Below are 16,419 nucleotides of genomic sequence, written 5' to 3' on the forward strand. Positions count from 1 at the left end.
TTGTCTGAGCCAAAAAAAAATGGAAGAGAAACCTCCACAAGGCGCCGCCAGAATTAGGCAGGTAGGGTGGGGGAGCGCTGTTGATTTGTTTGTCGTGGGCAACTGAGTCATCTCCAACGATCACATGAGTCAGACTCTTCCCTTTCTCACTGCAACCCGCATTCACACTCACCCTCCCTCTCCCCCAAAATGTTTGTCCCTCACCATCTTTTTTCTAAAACAAAATTGGTAAAAAAAATGTGTTTAAAAATTTTATTGGCTAAAAACACCTAATATGGTTTTATACAGAAAAACTATCGGTGCTCTGCAAAATTTCATACATTAAAAGTATTAACACCTGGACTCAAGTGGTTCTAACTAACAAAAAAATTAAAGAGGAACTTTTTGTTGATTTTTTTTAAGGATATTTTTACAAATATCGCAGTATTATTATTTGGATGGTCATTTTTTACCATATTTTCATTCAAAAGGTCCTAATAACAGAAACATAAAAAATTTTAAATTTGATCATATTTTTTAAACGTCAATCAATGAATCTTGACGTTAAGAGGTGTTTGGATGAAAACCAAATCATGATTTTAAAAGTAATTTTCTGATATATAAAGTAAATATATAAGAAGAATTTTGTCTCGACTTACGTAAAAGTATTTTTAAAAAATATTTTTGAGCGAAATAAAATGTATGGAATCTTTACAACCAGAATTTTTCTTGATTTTTTGTTTTTCCATCCGCGTGTTTATTTGCCAGGGAAGTAGAATATAATGATACAAGCTTTATTATTCGCACACATGATAAAAACCTTGTCTTTTGCAAGGTTCCAAATAAAAGAGATAGGCAACGGCAGAATATAAGAGAAAAGGAGATAAAGGAAGGGGAGAAATTCTTGCACGCTGTTTGGGAGTTGGAATACCTAAAGAACTCATTCCAAATTCTCAATCACGAGCTTTAGCAGGAGAAGTTTCTGTAAAAGATTAATATGTTTTAAAATGTAAGATATTTTTAAATTTTTAAGGTGCAATTAATAATTTTTTTTCAAAATATCCTTAATCAGGACTCTTCTGTTACTAAATATAATAATGAGTAATATTTTTAGATTTTGTCCTTTTTTAAATGGAGGAGGGAATATAACAGAAAATTATTAAAAAAAATTTAAATAGATAAAAATTTGGGTGATTACGATTAAGACTCCTAATCCCCTTCCTCTATCACTGTTTCGAAAGGAAGGAAATCAGTTATCCTTACACGATGCTGAGAGGTGGGATCTGTAATGTGAAAAATCACGTTATCTGAGTCAGGCTGATAATACTCAATTGATTATTAGTATTTTGTATCCCTAATATAAAAATTAGTTTACTTTTAATTTGATTTTAAATATAAAATTCTAATTTATTTGTCTCCAATATTTATTTATTTTGCTCTCTAATAATCTCTGTAGCGATTACATATGTTACGGACTTACTATCAATTTGTAATTCAAACTCACATAATTAATAAAGATATTTTTAAAAAAATATTTATTTATTATAAATAACTAATTTAACTAATTTTTTTAATTTTTTAAAATTAATTAATTATGGCTTATATTAAAAATAAGAGATAATATGATCTAATGATACTATTAGTATTAAATGTGATAATTGACAGATAGATGGCTTAATCAAATATCCCAAATTCCTCCACGAATATTATACGTGTATGCGTTTATTTTATTGATTATATACTAATCAAAGTCGTCACTTTCTCGGAACTTGACTGCATAAATTAAGCTGTCAAGACGTCAGGTCAAATCAAATAAATAATTAATAATCACCCCTACGTGCCTGTGTTCACACTCACATAACTATTCATCCTATCTTATTAAATATGAGATTTGGTTATTAGACATCTCTCATTTACAACTCATTTTCATCATGTGTTACGTTATCATAAAAAAAAAAATTAAGTTTTATTAATTTTTATTTAAAATTAACAGAATATTAAATAAAAATAAAATTAAATATTTATATAAAGTTTGCCGTATAAATATAACCCAGAAATTGCTCTCTTTCTGCGCTATAAATAAAATTGGAGGAGTATATTAAATTTGAATGCCTACTGCTCAAATCGAACCCAATAAGATAATTATATAAAAAATTATCCATTTTACTGTCACAACAAAATCATCCCCGACGTAGTGATCTTAAACGGTAAAATAATTTTCATGTTCTCATATTTTCGTTTAACTAATTTATTTATGCAAATAAGATGATTAGACGAATGATTAAAAAATAAATAAAGATTAAAGTATAAATTTGTTCTGAAATTTTTCACTTAAAAATATTGGGCACCCCAATTTTTGTGTGTGTAAAGTTGCCTCAAAAGTTTAAAATTATAATACTATTACCTTATCCCATTAAAAAAATCAATATTAATAGTTAAAATAATGATAATGATCATTGATATTAACTATAATTTTAAGCAAAAAAATTTAAAATAAATATACACCTTAACTCTAAAAAGAGAGAAAAAGATACTATGGACAGGAAAACACAATTACAGGTAAAATATTATCATGAAGAAGTAATATATTATATTAAAAAAAAAAACAGAGAGAGGGAGAAATATGTAATAAGAATACTTCCAAAGGAGAAGGAACAAAGAGAGCCGAATTAGTAATTAACACTCATTTTTGGCCAAAAAAAAAGAAAAGTAATTAACACTCATAGGTGGTTGAACTTTTACAAAGCTTTTACATCTATAATTTTTTTACACTTCCAATTTCCAAAAGATTGCTCAACAGTTTTGTCAACATTCTAATGCAAATTGTCAATAAAGCCCCTTATACACACAAATTCACACACTTTTCTATCGTTGATAAATAAAATAGGTGCGTGTGTGGGCATGAGAGGGAGAGTTATTTTGATTTTTTTCGTCAAAAAAAAAAGAGATAAAGATTAAAATATTTTAAATAATCAAAATCACCATTTATAGTCACTAATTAATATATGAATATATAAAATAGGGAAAATTGCAAATAAAGACCGTGGAATATATAAAATCGCAATTTGGGTCCTTGAATTTGTATAATTGCTGTCAGAGACCCGGTCCCAAATAAGAATTATGAAATGTTGATTAAAAGTCAAAAACGCCCTTCTGCTTCTCCTTGTCTTTTTTTCATCTTATCCTCTCCTTCTCTTTCCTTTTCTTCCCCTCTATCCTTCTCTCCGTGCTTCTTTTTCCTCCCCCTCAGCTCATTCCCCTTCCTTCTCCTTCTTCTCCAGTCCCACTTCCTTGTCCTTAACCCCATCTCCCCCAACTTCTCTCATTCTCTCTTTTCCCTCTGTCATCTTCTTTGTTCCTTCTCCCAAAGCAAGTGAATAACAGGACTTAGAAGAAGGATGCCAAGGGAAACAATAATTAAGCTCAACAAGACTCTCGCTGGATATTGTTGAAGCCTAGCTTCGACAGGGAATTGGGTTCCAGTTTGTCACCGAGTTCTGCGTTGAAGTCGAAGATGGTTGCAGCGACGACGGCAAGTGTGCGATGATTGCTTGGTGCTCAGACAATGCCCAACAAATATGGATTTTTATTCTTCATTTCTATTTTAATTTTCAGTTTCTGTTCATAATTGAAAATAACAAGTTTGATAAGTTGTTAAAAATAACAAGTTGACAAGTTCTGATACCCAATTCACGACAAGTTTAGTAATACGAATAACAAGTTTAGGAAGAAAAATAACAACTTCTGATAAGCAATTCATAGAAATTCGAGTTTCTGTGTTAAAATGACAGCATTTTCAGATTTCTTTAGCAGATGACAAGTTCTGATACACAATTCATGACAAGTTCAGTAAGGTGAATGACAAGTTTAGTAAGGTGAATGACAACTTCTGATAAGCAATTCATAGAAATTTGAATTTCTCTGTTAAAATGACAGGTTCCCATTAGGTTTTCATACTTTTTCTGTTAAAATGACTGAATTTCCACATTGATTTATGAAAATGACAAGTTCATAATAGAAAATGACAAGTTTCTACAAGATTTTCATACTTTTTTTTTCCTAGAAATACAGTTTGTACATTTCTGACAGCAACCACTTCTGATAAATACGAAATGACAAGTTCACAATGAAAAATGACAAGTTAAGTATGACAAATGACAAGTTCCCATAATTTTCATACATTTTCATACTTTTTCTGCTGGAATTACAATTTGCACATTTCTGACAGCACCAACTTCTGATAATTGCAAAAAAGCTCTAAATTGTGGAAATCAAGTATGATGACTGTATTTCGGTGGATAAATCGATCAAGGTGTGGGATGTGAGAAACAAACGAGCCTTAAATACAGTGCTAAATGAATAAAGTTCTCACCTTATATGTAGAATTTGATAGTTTCTTGTTCATATGATATGACAATTTACATTTGGGATTTCATGGTTGATGATGCACTTGTGAGTGGATATGATCATCATAGTGCATTTGCCGCTGGTGTTGATATGAGCATGCTTCTTGAGGGGCTTATGAGAGTTCTGGTGCTATAATTTTATACATTAGGAGGAAATGAGAAGTGAAATTGATGATAAAAGATGTTAATCAGAAGTGGTTACTGTCAGAAATCTACATATTGTTATTTTAGCAAAAAAATTTATAATTGTATGAAAACGTGATGGGAACTTGTCATTTTACATACTTAACTTATCATTCGTTATTATGGGCTTGTAATTTACTGTTTATCAGAAGTGTTTGTTATCAGAAATCTGCACATTGTTATTTAACAGAAAAATTTACAATTGTATGGAAACGTTATGGGAATTTGTCATTTTACATACTTAACTTGTCATTCGCTATTGTAGACTTGTCATTTACTGTTTATCAAAAGTGGTTGCTATCAGCAATGTGCAAATTGTGATCATAGCAGAAAAAGTATGAAAACATTATGAAAACTTGTCATTTGCCATACTTAACTTGTCATTTTCCATTATGAACTTGTTATTTCGTGTTTATCAAAAGTAGGTGCTGTTAGAAATGTGCAAATTATAATTCCAACAGAAAAAGTATGAAAATGTATGAAAACATTATGGGAACTTGTCATTTGCCATACTTAACTTGTCATTTTTCATTATAAACTTGTCATTTCATATTTATCAGAAGTTGTTGCTGTCAAAAATATGCAAATTGCAATTCTAGCCAAAAACAGTATGAAAATGTATGAAAATCTTATGGAAACTTGTCATTTTCTATTGTGAACCTGTCATTTGATAAATCAATGTGAAAATCCAATCATTTTAACAGAAAAAGTATGAAAACCTAATGAGAACCTGTCATTTTAACACAGAAACTCAAATTTCTATGAATTGCTTATCAGAAGTTGTCATTCGCCTTACTAAACTTGTCATTCACCTTACTGAACTTGTCATGAATTGTGTATCAGAACTTGTCATCTGCTAAAGAAATCTGAAAATGCTGTCATCTTAACACAGTAACTCGAATTTCTATGAATTGCTTATCAGAAGTTGTTATTTGCTTTCCTAAACTTGTTATTCGCATTACTGAACTTGTCGTGAAGTGGGTATCAGAATTTGTCAATTTGTTCTTTTCAACAACTTATCAAACTTGGTTCAGACATCATCATATTATTGTCAAAACAAACAAGAAATTGCATTGACTTTTTATAAGATTCAAAGTCTAAAATGCTTTCTAAGAATTCTAGCATAGCATCTATCAACGTAAAACAATAAAGAAGCACCTCAAAGAGAGTCTTTAGCTCAGAATCTTCAACATTGCTGTTAATGTTTCTAACAAAAATTGTTCTAGAAGAATGTTCAACAAAAGAAAGTTTCCGTTTAAAACGTCCGAAGCAACTAGGATCTTTATCTGGACCATTGGCCCCTTTTCCTATAGTTAGATGTTCATCGCCTTCCAGCTCCATACCTCCACTACTGCCAAACAGATCAAAATCTTCCAGGTTATCACCAGTTTTGGTAAATTATTGAAACTCGAGTCATCAAAAACACCAAAAGATGGACCATCTTCATCAAGAAGGAGATTTCTAATGGTGTTAGCCTCAATTTCTTCAAGAGATTTGTATAGTTCATCATCAAGAAGAGGGAGACAAGTCGGAGAATGAAGAAAGAGGGAGACGACTTGGAAAGTGAAGAAAGATAAAGTAAGGGCATGTAGACAAGGGACTGCAAAAAAAGCAGAAGGGCGTTTTTGACTTTTAATCAACATTTCATAATTCTTATTTGGGACCGGGTCTCTGACAGCAATTATACAAATTCAAGGACCCAAATTGCGATTTTATATATTCCACGGTCTTTATTTACAATTTTCCCTATAAATATGAAACCACAAATAACGCAGCCTGGCTCACTTCAAACTCTGTAGAAGCCAGCTACCCTTTTTTCCCAGGTACACACATTTAGGGCTGTTTGAAAACCAAAAAAACGCTTTTAAAAATATTTTCACACAGATTTAAATAATTTTTTTAATATATTTGTTTTGTATGCTTTTTTCAATTTAGGTACTTAACAATTGAAAATGACAGAGAAGGAAGTAATACCTAATCTGGTGTTTTGTAAATATAGTTAAATGACTAAAATATTTTTTTATCATATTTGAAAGATAAAAAGCTATTTAACTTGTTATTGTCAGTACATTTCTTATCATCGGCTATTCAACACTTATTATTATTAATAAATAAGTTGTCAATGCCAATACATTTTTTATTATTTGTTATTCAACATTTGTCATTATCAGTTTAAAACTTATTAATAAACTTTTTTAATATAAAGACATTTTAGTTATTTAACCATATAGTAGATTAAGCACCACTTCTTTTTATTTTATTTTTAACTCTTAGATATCTGATTTGAAATATCATATTTTTCAACTTATTTATTTGTCATTTTTCCAAAATTATATTTATTATAATATACTCCTTGATCCTTAATATAAGACTTTTAAATAGTTTGATTAGATTAAGAAGTTAGGTAAATTAGTTTTATAAGAAATGTGACACGTTTTTCCTAAAATACCATAATCATCTTTCTTAATACCCCTCTTCCTTTTCTACTTGATTATGATTGAAAGAGTATCTATAGGAGTAATTTAAAAAAATTAAAAAATATAAAAAATAGGTCTTATGTTTAAAACCAAAACTAACTCAATAATTGAGTTCTTTATTAAAGACCGGAGGAGTATATTGAAAACTAACGGATTCGTCGTTTGTTGAATTTAGAATAGGCGTTCACACTATGGTTTCACACCATATAATCATGGGCTTGGAAGGTGAAACTGAACGCCAAGCGAAGACGACCTTGTGTTTTGAGTGAGCTGCGTTCCAACTTGCATCTTCGTTTTCCGTCTCTCCCTGTCTTTCTGTGTATGAAGCTCCAAACTTTTGCCGACCCACAATACATCTCTTACATTCATACCTTGCTTCGCCCTTCTTTCCATCAAATGAATGCCGACACCTCCGGAAAACGGTGCCGGGAAATTCAACATCGTCACGACGCCGATGACGAGCCTTCGATTCCAAGGGAAGGAACTCAGGAGAACGAATTGAAGGGTATTCTTACTTTGCTGATGTTGCCGGACGATCATGATGAGAAGCATGATGATGACGATAACCTCGACAAGGTCTCCTCCACCGAGGATGATCAGAAACCGAGCCTCAAGAGGAACGCTGAATCCATGCTAGAATGTAACTCCTGTCTTCACGATGAATTTGAAAGAACAAAGCGAACTCGCAAGAGAAAGAAATCCCGACGGGCAGTTTTGATGTATCAGAGCTCAAATCCGGAGCCGCAGATAGTGGGCCTCGCCATCAACGTAGGCTGTGGGTGAAAGATCGTTCAGGGGCTTGGTGGCAACAATGTAACCACCAGGATTTTCCTGAACAAGAGTTCAAGAAAGCGTTTAGAATGGGAAAAGCTACTTTCGATATGATCTGCGAGGAGCTCAATCCCGCGATCGCGAAAGGAGACACAACTCTCAGAAATGCAATTCCTGTGAGGCAAAGAGTGGCTGTTTGTATATGGAGGTTAGCCACGGGCGATCCTCTTCGTCTTGTATCACAGAAATTTGGTTTGGGCATATCAACTTGCCACAAGTTGATTCTTGAGGTTTGTACGGCCATAAGGTCTGTACTGATGCGTAAGTACTTGCAATGGCCTGATGAAGTTACAACAAGGAACTTCAAAGCTGAATTTGAATCCATCTCAGGAATACCCAATGTGGTGGGGTCCATGTTTACCTCACATATCCCAATAGCAGCTCCCAAGGTTAATGTTACAGCTTATTATAATAAGAATCACACAGAGAGGAATCAGAAAACTTCGTATTCAGTTACAGTTCAGGGTGTCGTTGACCCAAGAGGTGTGTTTACAGATGTTTCTATTGGTTGGCCTGGTTCTATGTCTGATGATGAGGTGTTACAGAAATCTGCACTTTATGAAAAGGCTAATGGAGGACTTCTGAATGGTATGTGGATTGTTGGGAGTTCAGGGTATCCTCTAATGGATTGGGTTCTAGTGCCTTATAGTCAGCAGAACCTGACTTGGACACAGCATGCTTTTAACGAGAAGATTGAAGAGATTCGAAAAGTTTCAAAAGATGCTTTTGCCAGATTGAAAAGAAGGTGGGGTTGCCTGCAAAGAAGGACAGAAGTGAAACTACAAGATTTGCCTCTTATCCTTGCTGCCTGCTGTGTTCTGCATAATATATGTGAATTTAAGAATGAAGAAATGGATCCAGAGCTTATGGTTGAACTTGTTGATGATGAGATTGTGCCAGATGTTGCTTTGAGATCAGTAAAGTCTATGAAGGCTAGGGACCTAATTGCTCACAATCTTTTACACCATGGCCTTGCTGGCACTTCTTTTCTCTAGTCTCGTTTTTTTCTATAGATTGGTATTGAAGTCATTTACCATTATTTTTTTGTTTGGTCAAAGTCATTTATCTTGATTAGAAGGGGCTTTGTGAAAGACTCATTCGCCCCTTTACCTACTGTATGATTATAGTCTTAATGGAGTGCAAAGTTATGTGTAAAATTCGCAGACTAGAATCCTGTACTTCTATACTTATACTGACAGATAAGAATGACGATATGTGCTCAATTATATAGAATATTCCCTTGTTAGCATTCCTTTGCTTTCCATAGATTCTTTCGCAGTTTGGTGAAATCTTACAAACAAAGATAACAACAGACATTCTTCTGCGTACACGGGGAGGAATTAAAAAGAAGGACATGCTTCTTCTGTTTATATTGGCCTGAGAATACAGAGGTTTTTATTCAGCCTTATGCCACTTCATTGATTTGGTCTCGTTTTACAGGTTGTATCTGTTTGTACGTACCAGAAAGTGAGAGAAACACTTGCGCATTCTGATGAAACACGACGCGGCAGCAATTAAAAATTTTAAATTTTCTGCCAGGTATATAACCATTCTTTATCAATAAATTATACTAATTGACTTTAAAAAAAAAACAAATGTTTAAATGTAGAGACTAGAGAGTTATTATATTAATGATGGGAAGTTCAAGTGATGCAGAGCTTATCCCCTCAAATAAGATCTTGAATTCAAATTCTTATTACTATCTCCGGTTCTAAATATAAAAATTAGTTGACTAATTTGAGAAAATTAAAAAAATAAGTTAAGTTAGTTATTTATAATAAATGGGTGTTATCTTTCATAAAATATCATTATTAATCAAATGTATTGGTTAAAATTAATATTATTAGAAAGACTACTTTGGGAAAAAAAAATGTACATATATGAGAGACAAAGTAAGTTGAAGTCTTATATTTAGTACCAAAATAAAAGTTAAATGAGATTTTATATTAAGACAAGAAGGTACTGAGGTGGTATAAAAATAAATGCAGTTAAAATAGATTTGCATACATACGGTCTGACCCAACTTTATAACATCACATGTTATGCTCTTATTATTATTAGCCCCTCCGTTTCTTTTCTAAATATAAAAATTAATTTTTTGTCCGAAAATTTAAATTTGTCTTTCCATTTTTACCCTAATTAAACTCTTTGCAATAAATTATCACTTATTATCTTTTATATACTCTCTTTAAATAAAGATATAATTTTTTTTTTGACAGAGTATAATTGGAAAAAGATATATATATATTTGACACATTTATTACTTTTAACTAAATCTAATTAACATTTTAAATTGCATAATTTTAGCAATTATTCCTTATAAACAGAAATGGGGGTAGTATTATTTTCCTTATTATTATCAGTATCTCCTCATTACCATGTCGTCGTTATTATTATGGCGATAAACTGCCATGTTAAACAACGAACTCATTTGAGGCTATATTTTTTATTTTACGAAAAATTTATTAATTTTCAAATACTTTTAAAAAAATTTAGAATGTTCGTTCAAGGTTAAAAATAATAATATTTAAGAAATCAGATTTCTAATAATTTTACATACCCTGAGTAGCTTACAGAAATTTTAGAACATACTCTTAAATAAGTTATTATCATTATTCAGGAACATCTGACTTCTGTATTATTCTTCATTTATAAAACATCGACATTTTTTTTTTCTTTCACAAAATTCTCTCTTTTCATATCACATCGCTATATCGTTACTAGACCGTTCCACTTTCCAAATATGCAAATTCGGATTTGTGAACCAAGGCTTTTTTTTCCCTCCCCAAAGCCGACTTCTCTAACAAAGTATCAGATAGCGATTAGGGAAGGACAGAAATTGACACGGCCGTTTTAGCCATGCTCCCCAACATCATTAAGAAAGTGCCAGAAGAACTTTAGAGCACAAAAAAGATGCCGTCAGATTATGATAGATACATCAGTCTTCTAGGGGGATTACAACTAGGCACGTCAAGTGGCAAGTCCCTACAGGTGCTGAGGAATTCCAGCCTGGTCACCAATCATCTTATCTGTGCATCAGCAAATCCATTGCCCAACAATAAAGCTAGAATACTGCGGATTAGCAAGTTGTTTGGGGCTAATTATCTGCATACATAGAAACAAACCCTTTTAATCTGCCATTTACTATTCAAATTACCCCCAGGCCTGGAAGTGAGGATTGGGGGTGAGATGAGAGCGCATTGTAAAATTAGATTAACATGTTCTGAAGACGATACTGCATGAAGTGATCTGGGGAAAAAATTAGATCTGACTTCAAAGGTGCAACTCTTAAAATTGTGAACATGGTAAATGTCCATCCTGGATTATATGGACTAAAACTTACATGATAATGCCAACTGATCATCAAGAGATTGAGCCTATAAACGGATGCTATGCCTATCATCCATGTAACTCTGTTTTTATCACCCAAGCAAGTGATCTAATTCTGGAATCTAAGAGCAAATTTCTCAAACTAATATAATTCCTCTTGACAATATCAAACATTTTTTGACCCATAATAACCATTCCAATCAGCCTGGCATAATGATGAGCTGCTTGCCTTGATCAGGTGGTGGGCGGAAAGGAAAGTGAGCAAATTGCAATTTTAAGGCCCGTGACTCAGGTTTTTTATCATCAAACTTGTAGCCTGCATAAAATATCACATTTAAGCAAATGACTTATTTGTCGCACAAACCTTGCATGATTCAGCATCTTTGAATTTAGACATCACATGACAATATTATAGTTTAAGCATCAGTTGTTAGTGTAGTGGTCACTTGTATAAATATCAGCAATTATACTTGAATGAGCATAAATCAATATATATGTATAAAATGCATTTTTCCTTCTTTTGTTGGGGGGTGAAGGAGGGGGTGAAGGGTGTGGGGTTCTGTTGGCCCGGAACTAAAAAATCATACCAGGTATGAAAGACCCATTTAAAACATAGAGAGAGGAGGAAAAACAATGGTGCTGCCAATGGATTCACAGACATCAAGAGAATTTTCATTCTCAGATTCTCTTTCAAACAATGTCAGAGAAATAACCATAACACAAACAATATTTAACTCCCTAAAGACAGATCCCAAATTACAATTATAACACACAGAGAACTTACCTTGCAGAGCTTCCATAGCAGTGAGAGCACATTTAGAGTCAACGAACTCTACAAAGCACAAAACTGAAGCCTTGTCTCCACTCTGCAGTATGGTTGATCATCTTAATAACTACTTAATATTAATAAATCAGGTAAAGAGAGATATTATGGATTAACATCACATTATATTATAATATAATTAAAACCTATAGTTATTCCAAGAAACAGGGTGGAGCCAAATAGTCTATAGCTCGAAGCACATAATAATCAATGAAATTATAATGTGTAACTCGTTTGACTTGGGCTAGAATAACATGCACTGAACAGAAAGATAGAGAAGAGAAATAATTATTTTGTAATGGAAACTGTCGTGTCCCATTACGTTAAAGGTATTCTTTTAGAAAATATGATGTTGCAAATTCAAATTATTTTGACCACATTTCCCACATATAGCCCAAGGCACATGAGTCATGATCTGCAACATTATCATATCTCCAAGTCAACCATAAATAGCTGCAGGCCAATGATTGATGAAAAGCCACAAAGAATATACAATTCAATCTCAGATAATTATTTGAGCCTCTTATTCAACAGAACAATCTTAATCAGTACACTTACCCGTCTGGGTTCCTTGTGAATAACTCTGATATCCTTATAGCCAATAAAGGGGCGGAAAAGATCTGTAAATAAGAGTCAAGGCTAATGAAGAACAGTGAAAGAAAATTAGTAAAATTTAGGTAACTACCACTTTCATTTCCATAACTTAGAAATGGCACATCATTTGTCTATGAAATGTTTCTGTTACACCATGGCTTAAAAATCAAGGCGAGAAAAATATTATAGATCCAACAAGAATCCAATTTGTAAGCATTTCTATCTACTCTAATGCTCCAAGGAAGCATGTAACAGGAATACAGAGGAGATGCACATGTATATATGCAGCAAAGGATACGGCCAACTTCTCTTCTAGTACAGTCACTCGGAAGTCCACCAACAAACAAAATGTTTGAATCCCTTACTGAATTTGGGAGAGCATTGTATGTATTTTTTAATGCTGATCTTCCATTAGTTATATCAGGATCTCCAGGGCTGATCCCTTGTGAGAGATCTCGTTTTTTCCTCATTAGATCAGTATATTCATGAGATGCATAGCCTTTTGTGTGATCTCCTGTTGCAGTAAGCTCAGAATGATGTCTAGATCCCACACCATCAATAGCATATGACCCAGTGTGAAACAACTTTGTCTGCAGGTAGTCCAAGAGAAAAGTTTTAACCCAAGTTAAAATCACATGAACTAGATACTAAATAATCTTAATGTTTTACATCTTCATGCAGGTAATCTGATCCAATGCCACGAAAATCTGTCAAGCTTGATGTAGGGGGAGAAGCCAGTGATGGTGCTTCAGATGGCATATAACCAGCAAAGCTACTCCTTGGAATGCTTGCTGACACAGCCAATGAAACCAGAGAAAAGTCAAAACATTACTTTTGTGACCAGCAATAAAATACGGTACAAAATGACCGGCCTTCTACGAACGAGGAACATCAAATATTTCTCGTACACACGATTAAAAATTACTAGCCGGGGAAAAAAAGTAATACTCAGGTACAGGAATTGCTAACAAAAGGGGCGCTTCCAGAATCATGCTGACCAGGCCTGTTAAATTTCAATTAGAAAAGCCCGGTAGTACGCGCTGGAAATAGCATTGTTTAGAGGAACAAAAGAGGTTGTAATTGGTAGAGAAAAATATAGATTCTGGTCAATTCAGAACTACAGGTCGGAACGATTAATAAACACCGCTAGCCATGTGACCGTGGAAGGCGCGCTAAATATCAGGCTTGCATGATTTCTAGTTTCCCTCCCCAACTGACACCGATTAAGAACTCGAAGATTTTATTTTCTTATGCCACCTATTCCTATTGATATCAACAACACCGTATATGAATTAGAGAATTATTAATGTCAATACCAGGGTCTGAGGGAGTGCCGTATCTGCTGTAGTAGGGATCGGCCATAGATGATATCTTCTTGTGCTTCCCTCTCCTTCCCTCGCTCTATCAGCCTATATTCCCTAATCGGTTTTGATGTTCCTCCTTCCCGATTTCTTCACTGCCCCGCGCTCTGAACTCGGGAGCTTCTAGCGGCTCCACCGGAGGAAACTATGAAACCCCGTTCGTTGTGCTTCTGCCTCTCATCGTATTATTATCATTATTTTACCCTAAATATTTTGTTATTTTATTTTAAAGCACTGTTACTTGTGAGTGCGCAGGTAAATCAAGATGGTCCGGGAAAAAAAAAAAATGAGACTGGATAGATACTATCCCAACTTAAATATAAAATTTTTATAATATTATAAAAGTCTTATATTTATAATATTATAAAGGTTTTATATTTAGAACGAAAAAGTATTATGAAAAAATGTTTGCAACCTTACGTTTTTCTTTTCTCTTTGGGTACGGGCTCGGTGGACAGTGGAATTGTTAGCTTACGCAAAAGGCAAAACATCTCCAATGATTCTCGGTATTCGGTAAGATTGTATTGTTAGGTTGTATCTACACTTAATATTTAAAAGTTATTTTTGTACATTCAACACTTTAAATTATTTTTTTAATAACATTTAGTATTTTAAAATAATTTTGATGTAATTTTATTTTAACATGTTTTTATTACTCTGAAGTTTATGATACTGTACACTACTAAAAGAATATTTTAAGTATTAAGTACACCGGAACAACAAGTGATACGCGACCGTAATGCAGTAATGCTTTCCGTTGTTACTATATATAAGGCAGCAAGAGTACTTAGCAATAAATTCTTTAAATAAGGCTAAATTAATTAATATTTTGAGTTTGAGGTGGTTATGGATGTAAGTGTAATTTATAAAGTGTCTGGAAGTACAAAAAATACTTTTAAAAAATTTTTTATAAATAGTTTTTTTTAAATGTATATCTTGAATTCTATAAAAAAAATCTTTACGGTTTGATTTTTATCAAAATATTCTTTAATTAAAGATGTCCCGACAAAAAGGTATCGCAATGCCATGAAAAGACCATTTTATCATTTTGCCAGTGTTCTTTTTTTTAACTGAAACTAGGTATTTTCTTATTGAAAATAATCCTATTTAAAGTATTATTAAACACTAAATGTTAATATATCTCCTAATAGATATTCTTCTGGTCCTTAATATAAGATCCATTTAACTAGTTTGATTAGATTAAGAAAGTTAAGTAAGTTAGTTAATTATAAGAAGAGTGACACATTTTTCCTAAAATATCATAATCATCTTTCTTAATACCCCCTCTCCCTCTTCTATTTGATTATGGTTAATGAAGTATCCATAAGGGTAATTTAGTAAAAATTAATAAATATGAAAAATAAATCTTATATTTAGAATCAAAATAAACTCAACAATTAAGTTTTATATTAAGAATCGAGTATTTAAACTTTAATTCTACACGTTCCGAGGAATTAGTCCAACTCTTTTGATTCATTTCGCCAACGTTGACCCTCTCACTAGAGGGACTGGTGGATCATGGACGTTTGTCCGATCACCAGAGGCCTCATCGATGATGATGATCTGGTGAGATGTTTATAAAATTAATATAAATATTAACTGCGATGTCAATACTAAAATGCATGCATGCTTTTGTACAAGTTTGTCCGATCTTACATATCCTTTCAAAATTTTTCTTCCCAAACTTATAAGTTTTTTCCTACACTTTTACCACTTTTATTTTTCTTTTCCATTTTTTGCCTCGCAAATAAAGTCCTTTGTTTTTATTTTTGACAACTTACAGTTCTAATATGAAACTTGCCATTCATAATTTTTTCCCTAAATATCTTATTCGACTGTTTTCTCTATTCTTTTGTTTTTCAAAATTATTAGTTCTACAGAGGTTAAAGAATTTCATGCTTTAGGAATTATTTTACTCGCAAAATTTGGAGAATTATCCTACAAAAACAACATGGAAAGTTGTGAATAATTAAACATATTAGTGAAAATTTATTATTTCAGCGAGTGGGAAAATAAAGGTTAAAAAGCCTTAAAAACTATAAAGGTTATTTAATTTCTAAATGCGAATTAAATAGATCCATGTGATAATCATTTTTAGTTTATAATTTTTCTCTAAAAATATGTCCTCTCGTGATAAATTTAAAAAAAGACGAAGAAAAGAATAGAATTTTAGAGTTTAGGCTATCTCTAAATTGCCGGTAGGTTTAGAGTGTTAAATGAGTTAATTATTACTCTTCCGGTTCTTAATATAGGACCTAATTGTGGAGTCGATTTTAATCCTAAATATAAAACCTATTTCTTATATCTATCAATTTTTTTTCAAATCACCCCTATTGATACTGCATAAACCATAATCGAGTATGAAAAGGAATGATGATATAATGAAGACGATTAAGGTATTCTACGAAAAATATTTTATGTTTATTATAGTTAAC

At 32.6% G+C, this 16,419-nt stretch overlaps 2 protein-coding genes across 3 annotated transcripts; one reads left to right on the forward strand and one right to left on the reverse strand.

The window, feature by feature from the left end:
• The first annotated feature begins 4,389 nt into the window (after positions 1 to 4,389).
• LOC114733988 (protein ALP1-like) lies at positions 4,390 to 9,102 on the forward strand. Its single transcript, XM_028921463.1, has 3 exons — positions 4,390 to 4,512; positions 7,271 to 7,621; positions 7,717 to 9,102. Exons 1-3 carry the CDS (start codon positions 4,390 to 4,392, stop codon positions 8,869 to 8,871), a joined length of 1,629 nt encoding a protein of 542 aa, XP_028777296.1. The 3' UTR covers positions 8,872 to 9,102.
• Positions 9,103 to 10,702: 1,600 nt separating this feature from the next.
• On the reverse strand, positions 10,703 to 14,154 carry LOC114734010 (RNA-binding protein 1). 2 transcript variants are annotated; one of them, XM_028921489.1, is made up of 7 exons: positions 13,940 to 14,153; positions 13,293 to 13,414; positions 12,922 to 13,213; positions 12,588 to 12,649; positions 11,991 to 12,072; positions 11,436 to 11,522; positions 10,703 to 10,981 (listed from the first exon to the last, which is right to left on the reverse strand). In XM_028921489.1, the coding sequence occupies exons 1-7, from the start codon at positions 13,983 to 13,985 to the stop codon at positions 10,974 to 10,976; spliced, it is 699 nt and encodes a 232-aa protein (XP_028777322.1). In that variant the 5' UTR covers positions 13,986 to 14,153; the 3' UTR covers positions 10,703 to 10,973. The 2 variants fall into 2 exon arrangements, with proteins under 2 accessions (XP_028777322.1, XP_028777323.1); XM_028921490.1 differs by lacking the exon at positions 11,436 to 11,522 and having other exon boundaries at positions 13,940 to 14,154.
• Positions 14,155 to 16,419: the final 2,265 nt, after the last annotated feature.

This window comes from Neltuma alba, unplaced genomic scaffold (genome assembly GCF_004799145.2).
Source record: "Neltuma alba isolate B1F8T4 unplaced genomic scaffold, ASM479914v2 tig00013062_pilon, whole genome shotgun sequence".
Classification (NCBI taxonomy): Eukaryota; Viridiplantae; Streptophyta; class Magnoliopsida; order Fabales; family Fabaceae; genus Neltuma; species Neltuma alba.

What these genes read in the sequence shown, in the direction of transcription:
- LOC114733988 (XM_028921463.1), top strand. Translation starts at nt 4,390, where the DNA reads ATGACAATTTACATTTGGGATTTCATGGTTGATGATGCACTTGTGAGT. An exon ending in AGGGGCTTATGAGAGTTCTG is followed by an intron (nt 4,513 to 7,270) that starts GTGCTATAATTT and finishes TGGGCTTGGAAG; the next exon opens with GTGAAACTGAACGCCAAGCG. An exon ending in ATGACGATAACCTCGACAAG is followed by an intron (nt 7,622 to 7,716) that starts GTCTCCTCCACC and finishes TGAATTTGAAAG; the next exon opens with AACAAAGCGAACTCGCAAGA.
- LOC114734010 (XM_028921489.1), bottom strand. Translation starts at nt 13,985, where the DNA reads ATGGCCGATCCCTACTACAGCAGATACGGCACTCCCTCAGACCCTG. An exon ending in CGGCACTCCCTCAGACCCTG is followed by an intron (nt 13,415 to 13,939) that starts GTATTGACATTA and finishes TGGCTGTGTCAG; the next exon opens with CAAGCATTCCAAGGAGTAGC. An exon ending in TTCACAAGGAACCCAGACGG is followed by an intron (nt 12,073 to 12,587) that starts GTAAGTGTACTG and finishes ACCATACTGCAG; the next exon opens with AGTGGAGACAAGGCTTCAGT.